The sequence below is a fragment of the Marmota flaviventris genome, chromosome 3 (genome assembly GCF_047511675.1).
Source record: "Marmota flaviventris isolate mMarFla1 chromosome 3, mMarFla1.hap1, whole genome shotgun sequence".
Taxonomy (NCBI): Eukaryota; Metazoa; Chordata; class Mammalia; order Rodentia; family Sciuridae; genus Marmota; species Marmota flaviventris.
Genome location: NC_092500.1, coordinates 30210919 through 30232444, shown reverse-complemented (window position 1 = coordinate 30232444; position 21526 = coordinate 30210919). Strand labels below are relative to the sequence as shown.

General features: G+C 33.2%; 1 protein-coding gene across 3 annotated transcripts in view; it reads right to left on the bottom strand.

Annotated features, from left to right (window-relative positions):
* Positions 1-3690: 3690 nt before the first annotated feature.
* The window catches only part of Atp2b1 (ATPase plasma membrane Ca2+ transporting 1), a 105164-nt gene continuing 87328 nt past the window's right edge, over positions 3691-21526 (bottom strand). For 2 of the 3 annotated variants that reach the window (XM_071609653.1, XM_071609654.1), the window contains exons 16-21: positions 19465-19656; positions 19029-19242; positions 18412-18623; positions 17002-17109; positions 14924-15106; positions 3691-6879 (exon numbers count right to left, since the gene is read on the bottom strand). In XM_071609653.1, the coding sequence (XP_071465754.1) occupies positions 6568-6879; positions 14924-15106; positions 17002-17109; positions 18412-18623; positions 19029-19242; positions 19465-19656 (1221 nt within the window). In that variant the 3' untranslated portion in view covers positions 3691-6567. Of the gene's footprint in view, positions 6880-14419; positions 14534-14923; positions 15107-17001; positions 17110-18411; positions 18624-19028; positions 19243-19464; positions 19657-21526 lie in introns of all 3 variants that reach the window. The other variant, XM_071609655.1, reaches the window with a different exon arrangement.

The following is a 21526-nucleotide window of genomic DNA, read 5'->3' as shown; positions in this document are numbered from 1 at the left end:
CCATCATGTCTAGGAAAAGAACAAGATCAGCAGGTTTAATGAGTTTTTACAAAGCAGATGAAGGGTAGTTTGGAGAAGACATGACCACAGCCTTGGAGAATGAAGAGAAGAGAAATGGCTGCCTTCTGTTTGTAACCATGTTGTTGAATAACAGTAAAAGTGAAGGCTGCTGTGATCCATGTGGAAACTTGCACATGGACTAAGGCAAAAATGAGGAAAATATGTGAGATGACTAAAATTGATGCCAGACTTGGTGTAAATTAGATAAGCATGACAAGCATAAAGTTAACACAGCAAAAGGAAATAAGGGTCCACAAGATTCTACACAAGAGACTACAAAGAAGTAGAAAAGGTTAAGCTGGACTGGAACCCGTTTGAAAAAGGCAATCTCTTCCTAACTGGTTTTCTAGCTGTCAATCTATCCCTGGTCACAGAGAAGCTGATGATCCTTTTAAAACCAGGCCATGTTGCTCCTCCTTAAAATCCTCCATCACATCCTGTCGAAGTTCTTGCTGGGGCTTATGAGATCAGGAGAGGTCTTCCCATACCTGTCTAAACACATCTCCCACTCTCCTGCTGGTTCACTCCACTCCGGCTACACTGGCCATAACTCCTTTCATTTCCTCAAACTTGCCAGGTGCTATCTAATGGAATCTCTGACGGGAGGCTCTTCCATATAGCTCAACAGTGATTTATACCTTATCTGTGAGGGCTTCCTCAACCACTGTCACATGGCATCAACCCCTACAACCTGATTTAGATCTGTCTTTCCCACCCAACAGGATATCAGCTCTTTTGAGAGCAGGGACACTGTTTGAAGTCTCCCAAAACAGTATGAATTCCTCATGACAAATACCAAGTGTGTGTTGAATGAATGAATGGAGAGCAGAATATGTGGACAGAGAAGTGTCAGCAGTAGCAGATAATTCTGGAAGCTGTGAAAGTGGGGAACATCAGGGTAGTGTTATCTATAAGACACTGAAAGGATCCTAGGCTCCAGAGACTTGGTGTGGCTTTATTATGATTCACCCTCTATCCTACCACACTAAGGTTGAGAACTAGCACCCATCCCAAATCTGCAGCAGAAAATGAGTGATCAAGGGGCTGGGGATATAGCTCAGTTGGCAGAGTGCCTGCCTCACATGCACAAGGCCTGGATTCAATCCCCAGAACCACCCCCTTCCCCCCCCCCCACACACAGTGATCAAAGCTTTTAGATAGACTATTGATTTTCCCTTCTTGGGGAACAGGCTTAAGATTAAAATTTTAGAACACTAGATATATTAAAAGGATCTCAATTTAAACTTCAAATACCATAGTTTTCCCTGAGTTCTTGTTCTCATTTTTGACTCCATCCCCAGGCTATTTGTTAAGACATACCTATGACCAGATACTTAACAATTTAAAAAGCAGTCTAACAGGAAAAGTTTCAAAACTCTTTATCTTCATTAAGCTATCTTAATGAGGTCATAAAAGCCAACCAACAAGCATCTAATTTTTATAGACTAAGGGGGACTATTCACAAACCATAAACCACATTGCTCTAAAATGACATTAATATGGTATTGAAAAAAATGGCTCCAATTTTATTTTAAAAATGGCCCATTTAAAAATCAAATGTGCAATAAAGTCACTCCCTTGGGTTTTAAATATTAAAGCATTAAAAATTTTCATCAAGGAAACTACTAAAGGAAAAAAGTCTTTCTTCATTTTAAAAAAAAGTGAACTAAGAATATTCTTGTCAAACACAAGAAACACCTTATTGAATAGGTCATTAAATTATTGCTACACATGAAACTTAAACATACCCATCTTTAAAGTACCAAGTCACAAAATTCTCTAATTAAGAATGTTATTATAATAGAACATTCTACTGAGTTAATCTTTGACTTCTCAGCAAGAAGTCTGAGAGGAAAGCTTGGATTGATTATAAACATTTTAATAGGTGATTCTTTGCCTCAATGTTTTGAGTTTTTCCTCTAGGAAGGGTATGAAGACTCCTTAAGATCATGTCTAAAGCATTTTCTATCAGGAAAAAAAAAAAAGGGAACACAAGATATAAGGGCCCTGGGCCCTGATTCATGTTAACAAGATGCTAGTACTATGGCAAAGACCCATTGCTGAGGCCCGCTAAAGGGTCTACATCAAGAGAGAATCCCAGCCCTACTACCTTACCATGGGACCCAGAGCAAGCAACTGAACAGAACTTTAGTCTGTTTCCCCATAGGAAATAACAGCAGTTCACAGGGCTATGATTTACATAATGCATAGAAAGTGCTTAGCTATAGCAAGTCCTCCTAAAATACCAGTTTATGCTATGACAATAACCCTTTTAATAACCATTCGCTATTAAAAGTTAATGATCTGAAAGGTGATTTGGAAAAAACTGTGGTTCTCAAAAAACACTGATTTAAATCAAGAGAACCTTTGTTCTGCATTGAACCCAAACTTAAATGTGCATGTTAATTACTTGGGAACTAGTTTAAATAGGATAGTGCTAATTAAATAAATTATATCAGAGACTGATACTGTATAAATATCTACATATCTATATTTTTATATGTTTATATTTTAGGTTCCTATTTTGGAGCCATTACAATTAAATTGTTCAATAATAATACCTTGAATTCAGAGAACACAGATTAAAGATGCATACATTTAGAATATTCATCTATATGTTGAAGTGGTTTTTAATAGGGACAATGCCTAAAGTAATATTTCTTATGACAAAAACATAGAATACTAAGTGCAGTAACATACTAACCATCATTGACTTCCCTTACCATATGAAACATTATTTATGATATAAAAACACTTATTCTAAAAGGTCATTTTTCAGAGATTATTTTTAGTAAGTTATGCTAATAAGTGTTTTGTCTTCAAGTATTTAAGAATAATTTTAAAAGATAAAGGTTAATATGGGGTTTGGTTATGAGAGTCTTAGAGTGGCATATGTTACAGAAAAAGATAGCTACAAAAAGACACGCGCTCTCTAAAGGATGGGGAAGGAAAAATGTCAACAAGCAAAAGTTTAGAGAAACTCCCCTTTCTTATTCAATTAATTTTACAGAGAATGTAATTCAAAATTCAATTCTAATACATAATACATATATAAAACCCAATTTGACAAAATGAAAATATCTTTCATGTCATAAATGATATTTAAATATATTCAATAATGTACTAATAATTTATACTATCAAAAATATGGTATTTATAATCCTTTAAAAAGTTACTCAATATTTCAACAAAAATGTGAATTTATGGTAATAATTTATTATAAAAACCAACTAAGGGCAATTTTATTATTTTTTCACCATAGAGTTCAGATATAATTGTATTGACAAGTTTGTATTATCTGATGAAAAATAAATTCTTAATAGTTAATGTGAAAAACTAATCTGTTCTACAACGAAAGCATTACATTCTCATGGACTGCAAAAGTAAGCTATTGTACTAGAAGGATTAAAGCTGCGGGTAGGAAGAGTGGGGAAAATGTACCCACTTTCATTTTAGAGGCAAGACCATGCATATTGATATTAGAACACTGATTCACTGTAACACAACCATAACATTTCAAGTACATTATAGAATTTTCATCAATCAGATTTTAAAAATCTCAAGTAGAAAAAAGTAATTCCAAAATAAGATATTTAAGTAAATTTCAATATTCAAAGAGTTCAGTCCCCATTCAGAAACAGATAAACAGTATATTTATTAAATGAGTTAAGACAAATAAACTTTACAAATAGACAAATAATAAAAGGCTCAGTGGCTAAAATAGATGGTAAGCATCATTGAAAGAAATCAACACCATCACGGTATCTCAGTTGGCTTACACGTGTAAAAAGAAATTTTCAAAGAGCAATTTCACAGAAATGTAGCCAGTTTTTTTTCTTATAAACAAATCACCATTTCTTGGTTCAAAACTGACATCTGTTATGAAAATTACCATATCACATATTTGTAAGATGACAAGGAGTAACTCATCTTCAAAGTGCAAGTAAGTCTATTTACAACCACAAAAAAGGCAATGATGAGGAGAAAAGGATTTTTAAAAAATATACAAAGATTAAAAACATTTGGGATGCAAAATTAAACAATTTTTTGGTTAGAGGATAAAAGAGAAAAAGTGATTGAATTACAGATGCTGATTTCAGCTATACATACTATATAATGGGATCCAAGATCTTTAACAGCTTGCTTGCATTTTTTTTTTTTTCTACTTACATAATGCTCTGGAAATTTCTGGTAGAAATTACAGTGTCTCAAAGAGAGAAATACACATTAAGCATGTCTTGCTACTACTTCATGGATGTCTTAAGACCCATTTATGGATTAGAGTTGGTGTAAAAAGCCATTGCCTTTAGTTGAAAAATGAATACTGTAAAAGCTCAATACAAATCCTCCAAAGCACATGCACTTCTAAATCTTTTGGTAATTACATTCATATTTAAGCATAACCAAAATAAAAAAGAAAACTGAAAACATTTCCCTTTTCTCTATTCCCTATGCCTTGTAGTTAGGCTTCTCCAGTTGATAGGGTCAATGTTTAGAGTTGAAAGGGTTCTTCAAGGTAGAGTCTAATCTACCACCCTCATGTAGGGTAAATGATTTTCCCAAGATCATGCAGCACATTAATGGCAAAACCAAGACTAGAAACCAGGTCTTGACTCCTAGTCTAAATATGCTTCCCAGCATATCATGCCTCCTCTTTTTACAGTATGAATCACTATAAATACCTGATGAATAAATGTACAATGACAAATGCTGACAGAGCCAATGTGTTTCTAAGACTTGCAGAGGATTACTGCAAAAAAACTGATGGAGAGAAAACGATTTCCCCCACCCACCAAAAATATCAAGCACCATCAACTAAATTTCTTTGCGGGGTCAGCACTCTCAGATGGAGTAGTCCTCGTAAACTTCACAACAGCCTGAGGATTGTGTATCTGGTGAAAGCTAGGCCCTAACATGATGCCAGTTTATACAGGGTAAAGACAAGAGGCAAACAAGGGAAGAAGGCAGACAGGAAGAAAATAGCTAAGGAATCCAATTGGCTTAGAGATGGGCATTCCTGCATATGGTTAATTATTATAATCTCATTTTACCATTTGTTATTTGGCCACTTAAGAATTAAAATAATTGTATCAAAGACAATGGTAGTCATTATTTTTTTTTTAAACTATGAGACTATTTTGGACCAACTAAGTTCTATGAAAAACATGTTAAATGGCAAGATTGTGATCATTCACTTAATCTGATTCTATTAGATTGCCACCATCTTCAAATTTATTCCAATTGTGGCTTAACAGGACAGACATATATGCAGAACTGAGGAAGGAAGCTGAAATGTCAAAAACATTGTTGTGTATTTATTTAATAAAAGGGCATATTTATTTATGCTTACAAACAAGTTTCAAAAACAAAAGAAAAACATGTATGCTTCTACTTATTAACCTTTTTCAAAATGCCAACGCCCTCATGCTGTATGAAGGTCTCTAAGAATTTATTAGAAAAATCAATACAGTTCACTCACAGTTCACCAAGACATCACTGAACTAACATATTTAGACAAAAACAAAAAGGACTAAGGTTCTCTTGTAGTTTGATAGTTTGATTTAATCTGATTTGCCTGAAATAACAAAAGCATTTCAAGCACTCTTTCATTGTGTAGTTGATGTCCTGCATTAAACAATCTACTAAATTCTGAACAAAAGGTTATTAGCAAGTTTTCAAAAATTTTAAAAATTAAACAGTTGTTTCAAAACCATTAAGTAGTAAATGTATTTAAGAAACTAATTAGGACAGATGCCATAACTTCATTAGAACACCACTGCTCATGTTTTTTTTTTTTTTTTTGTTTTGTTTTGTTTTGGTTTTTTTTAAACAAAGCATTAGTGTTATCTATTTGGCTATTAGTATTAGCAATTTATCTACAATATTTAACAAGGTAAATTGTAGGCAAAAATTTAGTACAGTTTCAATAGAAACACCCCCCCCTTTTTTTTCCTGAAAATACAGCAGTATTTGAAGGACTAATTTTTCTCTGCATCAGTTATAATGAAGCTTCCCATCTATGAACAGGAACAAAAAAAGTATCTACAAACCTTGTAAACAGATCTGTATCATTTATAAACATAAATAATCCAAATTATTAACAGCCAACAGCAGAAATTAAAGTATCAATTCAATGATCCAGGGCTCTTCGTCTGGCCCAGCTTTACTCCTCCCTCTCTCCCATCAAGGATTAAGATAAACTAAAGTTCTGCTAATACACTGTTCAGGACCATTCTTGGGTACTACTGATGATCCACGGGTCACTTATACTGAGTTACTGTTTATCTGTCAGTTCATTTCTCCCACCCCCCAAAAAGCACCCTCAGTCTGGCAGAAAGCTTTGCTTTTTTTTTTTTTTTTAAAAAAATAAATCTACATTCGTACAAGTGTGTCTTCTGTTGAAGTCCAAAGACAAGAATACTATCTTGTCCGTCACAATATGTGAAAAGACCCAGTTTCAATTTGTTTCTTTACAATGCAGCTAGTGTGTTAACATTCAGCTTACAATCAGAGTGATGTTTCCAAACTATGTAGTGGGCTTCCTGGGGATGAAGAGGTAGCAGACTTGTTCATTTCTATTGTAAGGTGAATTCCGCTGTCAACAGCATTGTTATTTTTGTTGGGAGAGGGTGGAGGGCTGGAGTTACGTTTTGTAGGAGCATCATCTTCAGCATCAGTGTCATCAATAAGGGGTATATGAGGCTCTGAATCTTCTATCCTAAACTCAGGATGTGTCATAAAGTTGTGAATCGAACTTCTTGATTCTGGTTTTTCTAACCCTTCATATAAAGAACTACGAAATGCATTCACCACTCGAATCTGTAAATATCAGAAAACACAGAAAAATGTCAGTATATAATCAACTTAACTTAAATTGGTTCATTTATGAGTTTGAATCCACAAACAGCTAGGTATGAGTGAATCAAATTTGCATGTAATGCAGTGGAACTTGCAATACACTGTAAAAAAAATGAATATTTTAGTAGGACACTACAGAACAACAAAACCACATACTCTACGAATTTAAGAAGTATAGATTCAAAGTAATACTAAGAAAATCTCATTGTCACTGGCTAAAAATTTAATAGCCATTTTATAGGATTTTTTTCCCTAAGAAAACAAACAAAAACAAACAAAACAAAACTTAACCATACACAAGCTTAGCCGACTTTTTAAAAACTAAAAATAATGTATATTTGAAAACAATTCAAATAAGTTAAAGTCAAGCACAAAGGGTTACTATTTGTCATGCTAGGAATCAGGGTGTCACCGACTATGAAAAGCCAAGCAAATAGAAGCTGAATGCCACATGAACTCACATCTACCCGCCACTCCCTGAATCACAAAATAAAAATACAGACAAAACCCAAGTAAATATCTACAAAATGCCATTAAACAGCTATAAATATTTGAGTATATGCCTTTTTTTTTTTTTTACAAAGTGTTAAGGGGTTTTCTCTATCATAGATTACAACTTAATCACTATATTCTCTAGAAGAAATAGATTTTCAAAATGAAAATTTAAAAATCCAATGGAAGTCTATGAAAAATATCCCAAAGAGAATACATAAAGTTTCAAAGTTTTCTAGTACTTTTACTCTAAAACATAAAGTCAAAGAGTTGTCTGTCTAGATTAGAAGTCTGTTATATAAAGGAAAAGAGGCTAACGGTCAATTAAACTGAAAAAATATTACCCCAATGTGGACATCAGGTCTCATTAACCCAGTGTCATGCATATTTAGGGAAAAAAGATAAAATCTACTATACATCAATTTAAATACATTGTTTTGGTTTCAATTCTAATGAAGCATTTAATAATGAAGACATCATCTATTAATAATGCTAAAGGAGGTAACTATCACTTATGGTGCCATAAGATACGGTCACCAAAATCATAAGACAATGATAACGAATAAATTAATAAAGTTCTTCAAATGGACATCTGAATATATATTAAAATATGTCTAGTTTAGGGCCATGTGTCCATTTCCAATTATTACTTATCTCTCCTCAAATCTATCTTTCTTGCTAAACAGGTTACAGCTCTGCCAGTTACTAGTTGAGGAACGCTAATCAAATGGATTTTCTCCACTATAAAATGGGAAATAACAATGGTACCCATACCTTATGGGGTTGTTACAGGAGATTAAGTTAGTATACTACAGACTTAGAAGAGTGTTAGCATGTAAGTATCAACCCAGTGCTTCTCAAACTTTAATGTGTGTATGAGCTAGCTGGGGATCTTGTTAAAATGCAGATTTGGATACAGCAGGGGCTTGAGATCCTGCATTTCTAACAACCTTCTGGGTGATGCTGATGCTGCTGAATCATGATTTACACATGAAGCAGCAAGTATTTAGTATATATTATCTTGTTATTTTATTACATATTATAATTCTAGTCCATTCATATTTATACATTAGTTCCTTAATTTGACAGACTAATAATAACAAATACATTGTCAATTTATTGCTCTGTTCCCTTTACTTTTTACTAAAATGTAATGCTTAACATAAGGAATAAGACAATGCTTGCTAAATATACTGTCATAACCATTTATTTAATGTTAATTGTGCACTCTTGCAATTTACATTTTAATACATGCAAACATTCAACAAATATCCTGACTGTTCTAGTACTAAACCATAAAGTTTAAAAAGCAAAGAGACAGCTTCAGAAGAAAAATCGGTTGGTGTCAAAGCCAGCAGGCACAAAAGAGAACAGAAACTGTAGGATCAGCCAGCAAATTTGATGGGTGGCTAGAACTGTTCAAGGGGACTAGGATATCTTTGCAATTTGGACTAGGTTGCTGGTACTGCTGTTAATGGTGTCAAAGTTTTCTGTGATTTTTTTTGTTTACTTTTAAATCAAAATAGGTATAAAAGCAAACAGTGAAGGGTCAAAGAGGAAATAGACTGATTTTTTGAATATATTTAATTTAGAAAATAGAGCTCATAAGAAAGGTATGGGAGTAAGACAGATATCTGTGAGTTCCCAAAGCTCTAAGAGGGGCAGAGTATAGCCTGCGGGTGAGGATAGCAGATGTATATACACACACAATCACACACATATCTGTAGCAGGTGAAATCAGCGAAGTCCTTTTTACCCAAACTTGGTAAATTTTTCTTACTCACTCAGAAAGAAATTACTGAAAGGATATTAGAGATGTTTTATTCTAACCACTTCATAAATATAATAAAACTGAGCAACTTGTCAAGTCAAGTCACTCTTAGTGCCAGAGATTCTTAGAACCTAGGCTTCTGAACTCCCAATTCCAGAATCCTTGGAAGTCAATAAAAGACAAAACAGAAGACATTCACTTTATCACTAACTCACTAGGAAAAAAAAAAAATCATAAGATTAAAGTTAATGCTTCCTTCTTTCTTCTCCTTTACGTAAGCCACAGAACTGTGGTTAGTAACCAGTAGAAGAACAGCTCACCAGTGTTCCCCAAAAAAAAAAAAAAACACCCAAAAACCAAATCTCGAAGGACAGTCTCACAGGAAATACATACAACAAAATCTAGATTATAAAATATATGAATAAAACACCCCTGATCTAAGGCTTAAGCCTGAGCACTCTGGTTCAGATCTTAAATGTCCCCAAAGACTCATGTATTAAAGGTTTGGTCCCTATGATGGTGCCACGGGGCGGTGTTGGAACCTTTGAAGGGTGGGGCCCTATAGAAGGTCCTTAGGTCACTGGGGGTGTGCCCTCAGGGGATCATGGAATTCTGGCCCTTTCTTTCTTGCTCTCTGGCTCATGATCCATAAGCAGTTTTGAACCACCATTCCCTTCTTGCCATGATATGCTGCTTTGCTACACTCCAAAGCAACATGGCCACTTGATCATATCTCAAAAGCTGTGGAACAAAATAAACCTTTTCTTTTGATAAATTATCTCAGGTATTTTGTTATAGATAGCAAACTAACATACTGAGCTAAACTTACAATTGCCCTGAACTTTATTATCTTCTTAATACCACAAAGAATCCAGTTCAAGTGGAAACCCAAGACATAACTGTTAATTTCCCATTCTTGACATCTAATTCCTCGCTATTTACTGTCTTTTAATTCATTTCCCATTTGGTATCTATTGAGACCTATTATGCACAATATAATTATACCCCCTAAGATTATCAAAATTAAAAATTTTAATAACACCTATGTCCAGAAAAATTTTAATAGGAAAAAAAAAAAAAACTGAAGAAAATACTGCATGAAGTACATGATTAAAAAAAAAAAAATTAAGGTGATTATCATAATCATTAAGTAATTTCACTTTAAGAAATTAAAATCGATTTTCAAGGTAAACAATTAACAAATCAAAATTTAATTAACGAATCAAAACCAGGTACTCTAAAAAAACATTTTCCTAAATATCCTCCTAACTCTTTTATTAAGTATATTTTTTTAGTTGCAGATGGACATAATATCTTTATTTATTTCTTTTTATGTGGTGCTAAGTACCTCGCATGTACAAGGCAAGTGCTCTACTACTGAGCCACAACCCCAGTCCCTCCTCCTAACTTTTGATAGCAGATAAGGTTAACAATACTGTTGCCCAAAACATGGCATATAAGGAGACAGCTCTAAAATACAGAACTATTTCATTATAAACCAATATGTCTTATTTTTTATAACAGCATGGTCACTTCTAAAATCTGTATTCATCATTATTTTTACTATATGCACTAACTTAAAAACTGCAATGATAAAATAAAGGTTTTTTTTGGGGGAGGGGCAACAGAAAAGAAAATTTTAGGCTGTTTTCCAGAGTTGAATAATTTACATGTTGAATTTTCTCAAAGGAAGACTCATCTCTACTAACTGATGTTTTAATTATCAGAACAGGGGTGGAATCTTTTTTTTAAGCTACAAAGTCTCTGTTGTTAATTACTCAATTTTGCTCTTACGGTGCAAAACTGCCATAGGTATACTTTTAAAGGAAAGGGCATGGCTATGTTTAAAAAAAAAAAATATATATATATATATATATATATATATATATATATATATATATATATATTTATTCCCCCCCCCCCAAAAAAAAAAAAAAAAAACAGGAAACAGGACAAATTTAACCAACAGGGTGTAGTTGGATGACCCTTTGCTTAGAAGTACAATTTTTTTTTTTCTCCTCAATTTCTCCCTTCCAGGAAGATAAGTTATAGATTTAGCAAGAAGAATTCAGTAATGGTAAAAGGGATATCAGAATGATATAATTTACAAATAAAGAAAAACTACATAATTTTTCTTTAGAGATCTTATAAAGATCCTGCTAATAAATGAGGGGGAAGAAAAGATGATCTCTGTGAAGATGTTTCAAGTCTAATATTTGACAAAGCTAAAATGGATTACCATTTCTTCTATTTAGCAAAGAAAGGGCTACAAATAAGAGTAAAAAAAATTGACGTTTGTAGATATTTCTAAGATTATTCAGTGTTAGGTCAAAAGCACAGTGAAAATGAAACTTTTCATTAAACATACTAATACTCTTTATTAATTTTATATATTGGCTGGTATCCTATACCACCAAAGACTATGCTTCTCAGGCAAAGCTTCAAAGAAATTTAAAAGAACAGCAATATAATTACTGCAATAGTGTATAATGATAATTACTGGCAGGATATGATCTAGTCACTGAGTACTTCCTCATGTCCTGAGAACACAGGATATAGAATAAAGAAGTAAACATCTCAAAACTTGTGAAGTAACAGCCACAAGCCTCCTTTTGCCACTTTCTGAAGTGTATTGCTACTTCCCTAAAATATAATACCAGATGGGTCCAACAACTCAGATGTTTCAAATACAGCTGTGCATCAGAAAACAGCCTGGGGCAGATGTGTGCATGTGTGTCTTAAAACAGAGTTTGTAACTGATCTGATATTTAACATAAAGCCTGGAACACAATCAGACTGAGAACTATAGTCACTACAGTATACCTATGATCATGTGACACCCTCCCAAACTAGAAAATAAATTAAAAATAATTCAGCAAAATATTGCTGAAATAAAAATGAATACCCAACACCCATGAGATAAACTTGTCAAAAAATTTAACATGCAGCTAATCAGTAGGAAATAAATCACATAAATCTGGAATGTAGGACGCTTTATGAATGGCCTTGATTCTTCAAAAAGGACCATATCATGAAAAACAAAGGCAGGGAATAGATCCAGGCTAGAGACTAAAGAGTAATAACAAATTGTTGTTGATGATCCTTTCTTGGATCATACATCAAAACAGCTATAAAGAATACTTTGGCAGAAACTGAAAAAATCTAAATATAGACTATATATTTGGTAATAGGAATCAATGTTAAATTTCCTGAATATAATATAGTATTATTGTTTGCAAGACTTCTTAAGAGGTATATGCTAAAGTATTTAGGGATGAAATGTCAAATATGCCACTTTCAAGTGGTCTAAAGAGATTATTAATATATAGACAAGGTAAATGTCATATTAAGATGTGGTAAATTCAGGTGAGATGTAATCATGTATTAATCTTTCAACTTTAAAATTTTTCAAATTTAAGATTTTGGGGAAAGGAGGTCTTTCAGTACAGCCTTAGTTTGGCTGCTTCTTGTGATACACAGATGTTCATATTTGACTTCAGCTTTATCAATTTTCTATAGTTTATCATTTTTTTTTTTTTTTTATTACTAAACTATTGCCATAGAGGCCTGCTTTTCTCAATTAGCAAAATTTACCAAGGAGCAAGTTGGGAGTCATTTCCTTCAGGTAATTCTTTCTGATTTCCCAGGGTAGATTAAGGATCCTGCTATAATATTCTGTAGGTCATTGCCATGTAGGAACTTCCAACTTCTTGCTTGTTCTCTCACTAGACTGCACATTCTGGAGGTTTTAAAATAGCCCTTACATATGGTAGGTCTTCCACAGAGGTTTGTGAGGCATTTACCATCTAGGGCTGCATGATGAGAAGCCAAAGATAGTATGAATTCTACATCTGACTGACAATGTACAAGTGTAATGCCAGGCAATTTACATTTGCCATTTCATTCAGGTAGGTAATTTTTAAAAGGAAGACTCCTATCTGTCCATGTAAATGTTGCATCCTAATGTTACAAGGTCAGTTTGTTTTTAGGGAACTTGCCTGCTTTTTGTTTTATACCATGTTTATTAGTTATAAGCAAGTCATTTAATCTCTAAGTTAGTGTTCACACCTGTAAAATGGGGACAGTTCTGGTTCTACCTGTTCTACAACATTGTTAAAAATATCAAATAAAAATTACTTAAGCTAATAGGCAATAGGTAAACAGTCTGTGCTGCTTTCTCCCTAGATTGACTCTATGTCCAGCTCACCCAAGACTCCTCTAGTTTTTCTCTGGCTGGAGACCAAACGAAAAAGATAGGTCTCTGCCCAAAATATAAGTCTAACCCTAAGAATTCTGGCAATTGTATGAGTGGAATTTGGTATATATTTTTATTGCCTCCAATATACTGAAAACAACTGTGAAATCAGAAGACCCCAATTTACAATAGGGTCATATAAGGTTAAAAGGTAGTTTGCCATTTACTAAAAACCTAACAGAAAATATGTTATTCAATTAGTGACATTATAAGATGAATATATTATTATATTATTGAAATATTGGTTCAATAATCAATCAATATATTTATCCTACTTAGAAAACAATAGAAATTTCTTACCTTTGATGTCAAACTAAATTGATTATGCAAATGGGAAAAAACCCCAAACTAACCATAAATACCATAAAAGTTTATATAGGTACTCTCTCTTAAAAAACACAAAGTAAGATAGACAAAGTTCAAATTAAGAAGACAAACAATTGACTATATATACTTTTTTATATAGAACTTTTCTAAGGCTACTAATTTACTTTCCAAACCGGACAAGATAAAGCTGAAATACTAAATTCATATTTTATTTTTACAAATGCAATTTCCTGGTTCTGTTAGCTCAGTTTCAAATAACATGCTTCTGGGAACCATGCATATGAACACGTTTAAAGGCATATACTCAAAAATTTATAGTAGTTTCACAAATTCTAAGCTATAATTTTATTCCCCATATTAACTGTAAGAGTTAGCATAGAGACAAGCTCACAGAATTCATAGCTAATCTTTGGTTGCAATTGTTCCACCTGTTATCTAGCCCTCTAAGAAATAAAACAACAACAACGACAACACTTTGAGGTCTCAATCCACTTTACGAAAAGAAAGCTTTATGAAAAGCCTGAACAATGAGTTTAAACATTAAGGAGAAAATGAGAAACGTTAGGTGTGTGAAGTAGGAAATGTTAATTTCATGCACTTAGGAACACACACTCACACCCCACAGTAGTAGAAGCAGTAGAAGAGGAAAACACTACATGTGTAGGGGTAGAAATATTTGTTACATCATGATGCTGGCTGGCGATGGAGGGTTGCCGCCTTAGAGCCCCCTGAATGGAACTTCCACTCTGGAAAGCATTCACTACATCCATCTGCAAGGAATCAGAGATTGTGACAGCTTGCTCAGCAAGAGAGAGAGAGAGAACAAGAGAAAGGACCATTCCATCTATCAACATATAAAAAAGTAAAGAAAAAGGCACTTTTTACAGAGCAAATAGGCAAGAATAGCATTTTGAGATGAAGGGGGTGGTTAAAAAAAAAAAAAAGCTAGGAAAAAAGGAGCTTAGGGGCATATAAGACACATTCTTTCATAATCAGTTAAAAGTTTCATTCATTCCAGCCACCAGTAGTATTTTTTCAAAAGAATAAATTTTGTTGGTTGGGAAGGCTAGAAAGAAAGTTTAGGAGCACATGTGAACCTCCTCCCCAGGTCAGAAAGCCCTTCTCCCATCACCTCTCCTACCTCTCTTCCAGGCCCATACCTGTGTCTGGATTCTGTTCAGACCTCTAAACCACAAGATCTGGCCACGCCGCAACTCCCTTTCAGCGTGATCAATCTCTTCAACGTCCTCTGCTAATTCCTCCTCAGGTATTTCTTCCTTTTGTGTTCCATGACCAGCTTCTTTTAGGAATTTTAAACGACTAGTTGGAATTGTTGAAATAAGCTACAACACAGGGGAAAGAACTTAGAAATGTATCATATTGAGTACAGTTAAAATGAGCAACTTTATACAAAAGGTTATAAAAATTGCAAGAGTATCCACCTATCTTCACCAAGGAAGCAATGAGATCCTGTTGATCAGACTTTCTCTCCCAGAACAAAGAATAGTCTTCTTTTAGTTACACAAAAGATTTAAGTTTGAAGTACAAAAGTTTTCCTGAATAGGAATTCACCTGATTACATTTTTTTATACATTGACTTGAATATTTACAACAGTATATTATATAATCATGCTCTAATATACATATGTTTACTTAAATTCCTATTAACTATATTCACTCCAAATAAAAGGAAAATGCAGGTGGTCTTACTGGATGTAAAACAAGCTTATGTTTCATGAGTGCTATAAAAATTCATGAGGAAAACATATTAGAAATTAGAAAGTCATCAGTTATACTAAAAACAGTTTTAATAAGTGTATTTATTTTTATGTAAAATGCAACTATTTAAAAATAAATTAACACTGATAATGAAGTTAACACTATAATGACACCAAATAGAAACAGATGCCTAAGAAAACATAAAGGATATAAAAACACCGAGTATGTATTAGCTTGTAAGTGTAAAGAACCATTCCTAGTGAAAGTTTATCAGAGAGAAACAAGCATTGAGTCATACAGAACCAACTCATTTTACTGAGGTGAAACAGGCTCAAAGATACTTGAAGTAACTTGCTCATGGAGTGCTAAGACTCCAGGTCTCCTGGCCACCAAAATCAGTGTTCTTTCTACCATCATGCACTTAAAATCAACAGACAAGATCATTTTAATCCTGCTGGGTATGTATACTGTATTGCATTTCTACTTCCTGAATTTGGCCAGAACTTTGGAATTTGTGGGTTTTATTCTGCCTAGCAAAGAATACTATGAAATAATTAGAATGGTAAATCAAGAAAGAAATGTGGAACAAGCAAGGATTCCATTTAAAAGAAGATCTCTAATAATGAGGTCTTCAAAATGTATAAAAAAAACTCAAAATCTAAAACACAAGAGCAAGATTAGATAAAAGAAACAAGACTGAGCAAAGTTTAAGGAAAACCTGAAAGTTTGGTTTGACTTACATAATGACAATAAAATGAGCTTTATATAAGTTATATATCATAATTTGCTAACCTGAATTTATGAAAATGATAGTATAGACTCTCTATCAGCTAGTTTTATACTAATGATAATGGGTTACAGTGGACAATTACAGAGTATTACTACTCATCTTTAAAAATAATGACATGCATTTGCAAGGAAGTTGAAAATAATAAAGATGAGGTTTATCTCATTTTTCAGGAATTAGTATTTTATAAATATACTGTTAAGGTTATTCAATTAAAATACTCTAAAATGACATTTTGTAGCCTTACTGTCCAGATATCATAATTTTTATGGAAATGTTCTCTAAATTAAACCCCAAGTTTTCCAATGCAACATCCTAGAATAAATTACACAGCAAAAATAATGAAGTAAGTATATTTTATTTTCACATTTGTGTAAAAATTTTAACCTGAAAATGTAAAAATAGGTGATAGAGTAAAAGATACAGATATAAGCATCCTAACCAGTTATAAATACATTATCTTTAATAACTACTGAAAAACTTGTTCTAAAGAAGCTAAAAATAAACATAATAAACAATAGGCATGATAAACAACAGTGATGTACTGGAACAAATACAAAAAACCCCCAAAACCCCCTAAATTCCTTTTCTTTTTTTCTCCCCAGAATTCCTTTTTTTGACCCAAATGGTCACTATTTAGAATCAATTAGCAAAACTGATTAAAGAAAATATACAGTAAAAAATTTTAAAAAAAAGAAACAATTCAATTTTAATGAAAAATGAAATTTTTACCTGGCCCCAGAGTAATGTCCCCATTCCTAGGAATATTGACCATAGCCACTGTTCTACTGAAAGTTCTGAACAACTGAAAGGTTTTCCACCAAACTGCACAATTATTATCTGAAGGAATAATCAAAGAGTTAAGTTTATTTAAATCTTTTAAATTTTAAAGTCCACATTCTTAAAAAAAAAACAACTTTATATCCTCTAAAACACAAGGTGAACAACCATTATTAAAATAGTCACATCTGTAAATAAAACAACTGAAAAAAAACCTCTGCCCAAATTTCAAATGCATTCTTTTTTCACGCTTAAATTACACTTCTAAAAATTAAAATTCTCATGGTTAAGAAGTATAACTTTATAATGTTTCTAATATAACAACAAGTAACAACATTTCCTTGTATTTTATCCACTTCTTTGAATAATTTATGGCTTTTACAAAAGATGGTAAATATTTTTGTGAAAAAGAACTACAGAAAAGCTGACAAAACATTCAACCCCATTTTTTCCTTCTACAGAGTTGTTTCATTTCTGGTTAACTAATGTTAGGATAAATATAAATGGACTGTAGAGAAGAAAAGCAACTTGTAAAGTTGTATGAAACATGGGCCAGCCAAAGTGGTATACCCTTAGACATCTACTCTCCTTTCAAAGTAAAGTCCGTAAATACACATAAATAAAATTCATAATTCTTTTCTCCTTATTCTAAATGTCCTAAAGTAATGTATACGGGAACATTAAAGATCAAGTAACAAAATATTCGCTCTTCTGTGAGTCTGACAAGCTTTTCCTTGGCAATTAAGCAGATGTCAAATATTGAAATTAAAAAGAATAATTTCAGTAGATAACAGTAGTTAACATTGAAAATTTCTTGAAAATAGTAAAATTCCATTCTGTTAATTCCACCATATTTTAAAGTCAAGATTATTTGAACACTTACAAAGATAGTGTCCCAAGTTTTGTTAGTAGTCCACTCAATAAGATTATAAGGATTTTGACAGTAAAGTCTAGATTTTCAGAGATAAAACTGAAATAATTTTCTTTTGTAAACCAAGACAATAATGTGAAAAAGACCAACATTTACTTTTATACAGTGTTCTTAATTTTTAAAATTTTTTTTAATATAATAAGGGATGTAAAAAGGAGGATATTAAGATGCTGGGGACTTTTTCATTTGAGAGTTGGAAAAAATAAAATAATTTATCTAGTCAGTTGTGACTCTGACTTCTAAGAACAAGGGACCAAGTTTCCACATTTTATTGTACATCTTAGATAAACACGAAAACTACAGGCATCATCAAGGCAATATATAGAAGACCCACACACACATCTGAAATTATGTTCTACAACAAGGTACCTGTTTGCTGACTATCTCCCATGTAATAATCAGTTTTGAAACCATCTTTTCTAATTACCCACCTGTACCACAAAAGTGCCTAAAACAATCGTGCAGAAGATGGCATTATTAAAGATTCCTTCAAACACATTTCTTTCACCATGAATTTTCCGGGCATTTATTTCATTGAAAAGTTGCATCAGCACAAAGGTATTAAAAACAATAGTATAATGTTCCGAAGGTGGAGCATGCAAAGGAGCATTTCTTCCACTATCAATATCAAAAAACTTTTCTCCTGAAAGAATGAAAAAATTTTTTGTAATTACCATACAAAATCATAACATGTCAAGGAATTATGCAATAATAAAAACTAGCCAGACTTTTTATTTGACCTGGAATGACAACTATTCTGTTTTATAGATGAGGACACTGAAGCCCCAAAACTATGTTGACATGCCAAGTTCAGACACATAAGTGGCAAAGCCAGGATAATGATGATGAAGATTCTTTGTCCCTCCCTACCCCGCATCACACTACCTCCCAAAATTTACCAAGCACTCCCTGATGAGAAATTAAAGATAAATAGGGAGTCAGGAACAGAACTCAGACTCAAAAATTTTTAACACTAAAACATGTTGAATGTTATTAACATGGATTCGAAAAAATTAACTGAAGCTTAATTAAGACACTGAATCCTTACCAGCAAATAAGAGTGTAAAAACTACTACAAGTTGATAGAATGCATGACCCAAAATATTCTTCATCATTGTGCGTGAGATGAGAGGCTTATTTCTACCATAAGGTTTCCGAAGCAAGAGGGATTCAGTGGGTGGTTCCGTTGCCAGAGCCAAGGAAGCAAGTGTATCCATTATGAGGTTTACCCACAGCATCTGTACAGCCTTAAGCGGTGAATCCTAGAAAAGATATGTTTCCTAATAGACATTCACAACTGTTTAGGGACTCAGAAATTCTCAGGAAGCCTTTAGGATTTAAAAACTTAAGGAACAGAATAGGATTACATTTTTTATGATAATTAACCTAAATATTAAGTTTCAGCTTATTTAAATACTTAAGTACTTTAAAAAAGTTTTTTTGCTTTAAAATAAGCAAGTTTTAATAAATAAATCATCACCTACTTGAGTAATACAAGCTCCCGTGAAAGCAACAATGACTGCTACTACATTAACAGTAAGTTGGAACTGAAGGAATTTTGAGATGCTGTCATAGACATTTCGTCCCCACATAACTGCCTTAACAATGCTTGTAAAGTTGTCATCTGTGAGAATAATATCAGATGCTTCTTTAGCTACGTCAGTTCCAGCAATCCCCTGTATAAGAAAAAAAAAATCTATTAGACTAATTGTTTAGAATATAATTCTTATATACTCAAATGAGTAGTATAAAATAAATAAAAATTTGCCATTATACTTAACAGTGACTTAAGAGTCAGGCTAGAAGAAGGTATTATAGATGTCTGGCTTAGCAGAAATCAAACAAAGAGGGAAGTATGGAAAATAAAATTCAAAACTCTTACAGACTGGAGGGCTGGAATTGTGGCTCAGTGGTACAGTGCCTGTCTAGCATGTGTGAGGCACTGGGTTTGATTCTCAGCACCAAATATAAATAAAGAAAATAAAGGTTCATCAGCAACTAATAAAATATTAAAAAAAAAAACACCTTACAGACTGAAAATGGATAAACAAATGGTAAATAACTCAGCAGACTCAAGAAAGCTGAATCTGAAGCCAATGGTAGGGACAGCAGAAAAGCAGTCCTATTTCTGATAGTATGAAATCTTTCTATCAGGCTCAGGAAGTACCAGGTTGCACTTGTAGGGGTAAAGGCAGGGATGAAAATAGAAAATCTCTTTAAGTATCTACTGAAGAAGCACTCAACTTCTAATAGTAACAACGTTGTCAACAGCAGAAAGGGATATGTTAATATACTGCATATTAATAAAGATGAACTACAGCTAAATACGTAGATAAATTCTAGAGACATAGTGCTAAATAAAAGATGATGAACTCCGATCATTCTGTACAACATTCAAAAACAGGCAAAAATAATGATCTTAAGGACACTGGTTATCTCTGCAGAGAGATAGAGTTGACTGGAGTGTCTGGGATATAGGTACCATTCTATTTCTTGCCTATATAGAACAGGTATGTTCACTTGTGTTCAGTTGTATTCTTATGATTTAGGCACTTTTCTGTATTAGTGTTAGTAAAATTTTAAAAAGGCAGTTTGATCCTCAGAGGCCTTTCCCAAATCCATGTGATAGGCAATTTGCCATTCCCTCTGCAATGCCAGATTAAACATGTCAAGAGGTAAAATAGGGATGTCTCTAAGTAGGAAAGAGTGGTTTCAAGTCTGAGCTGCTAAGCACTTACTCTTTCCTCTTTATTTTGGAGATAAATTTAGACTTTTGATGAATTATCATTAAAAAAAAAGTGGTAAATTTGAATCTAAAACCTTCAGAGCTTAAAAACAGAAACAGACCAGTCATTGTGCTATACTTTTGTTTGCATTACTGTATTTATCCACATTTATTAAAACCCAGGCTATCTGTCACATACTCAAGTTTTGGAAAGAAAGCTTTTTTCTTTCTTTTTTCGTTAAAATGCATCCTACATAATGTAGTTTTCTGGTCACTGTCAGATAAAAGCAGCAATAAGAATACTACTCAATGGCTCAATGCCCAACTGCTGTAGTTAGTGATCCTGTTTGCCTGGAGTACAAGACAGAGCACCTAATTATTTCTTCTTCAGTGACTCTTCACAAGTCTTCAAAAGATCATTCCAAAGCAGCTGCCTATGAATTTGGGACATGGCAGGGTAAGGATCTCTGGATGCAATCTTTTTTGGTTGAAGAAAATTTACCAATATAATTTCCTTTTACCATCTCTCTCACACCTGTTGAAAGGCTGCCAGGGTGGTAAGTCTCCTTCTAAATCTCTATTTTAGCAAAAAAAATATCAGAGGGACAAATCATGTAAACATAGTGGTGCACACAAACATTCTCTCATCTAAAACTTTAGGGCCAGATTTTGTTTCAGAATTCAAAGTGTCCCATATGCTAGATAATAAGGCACATATCTCATATCACAAAATTTCCCAAAGAGTTAAGCAACATTAACACATTAAAATTTCTACAATGGCTATATATATTCATGCTAACGGGACAAATAATAGCCCTACA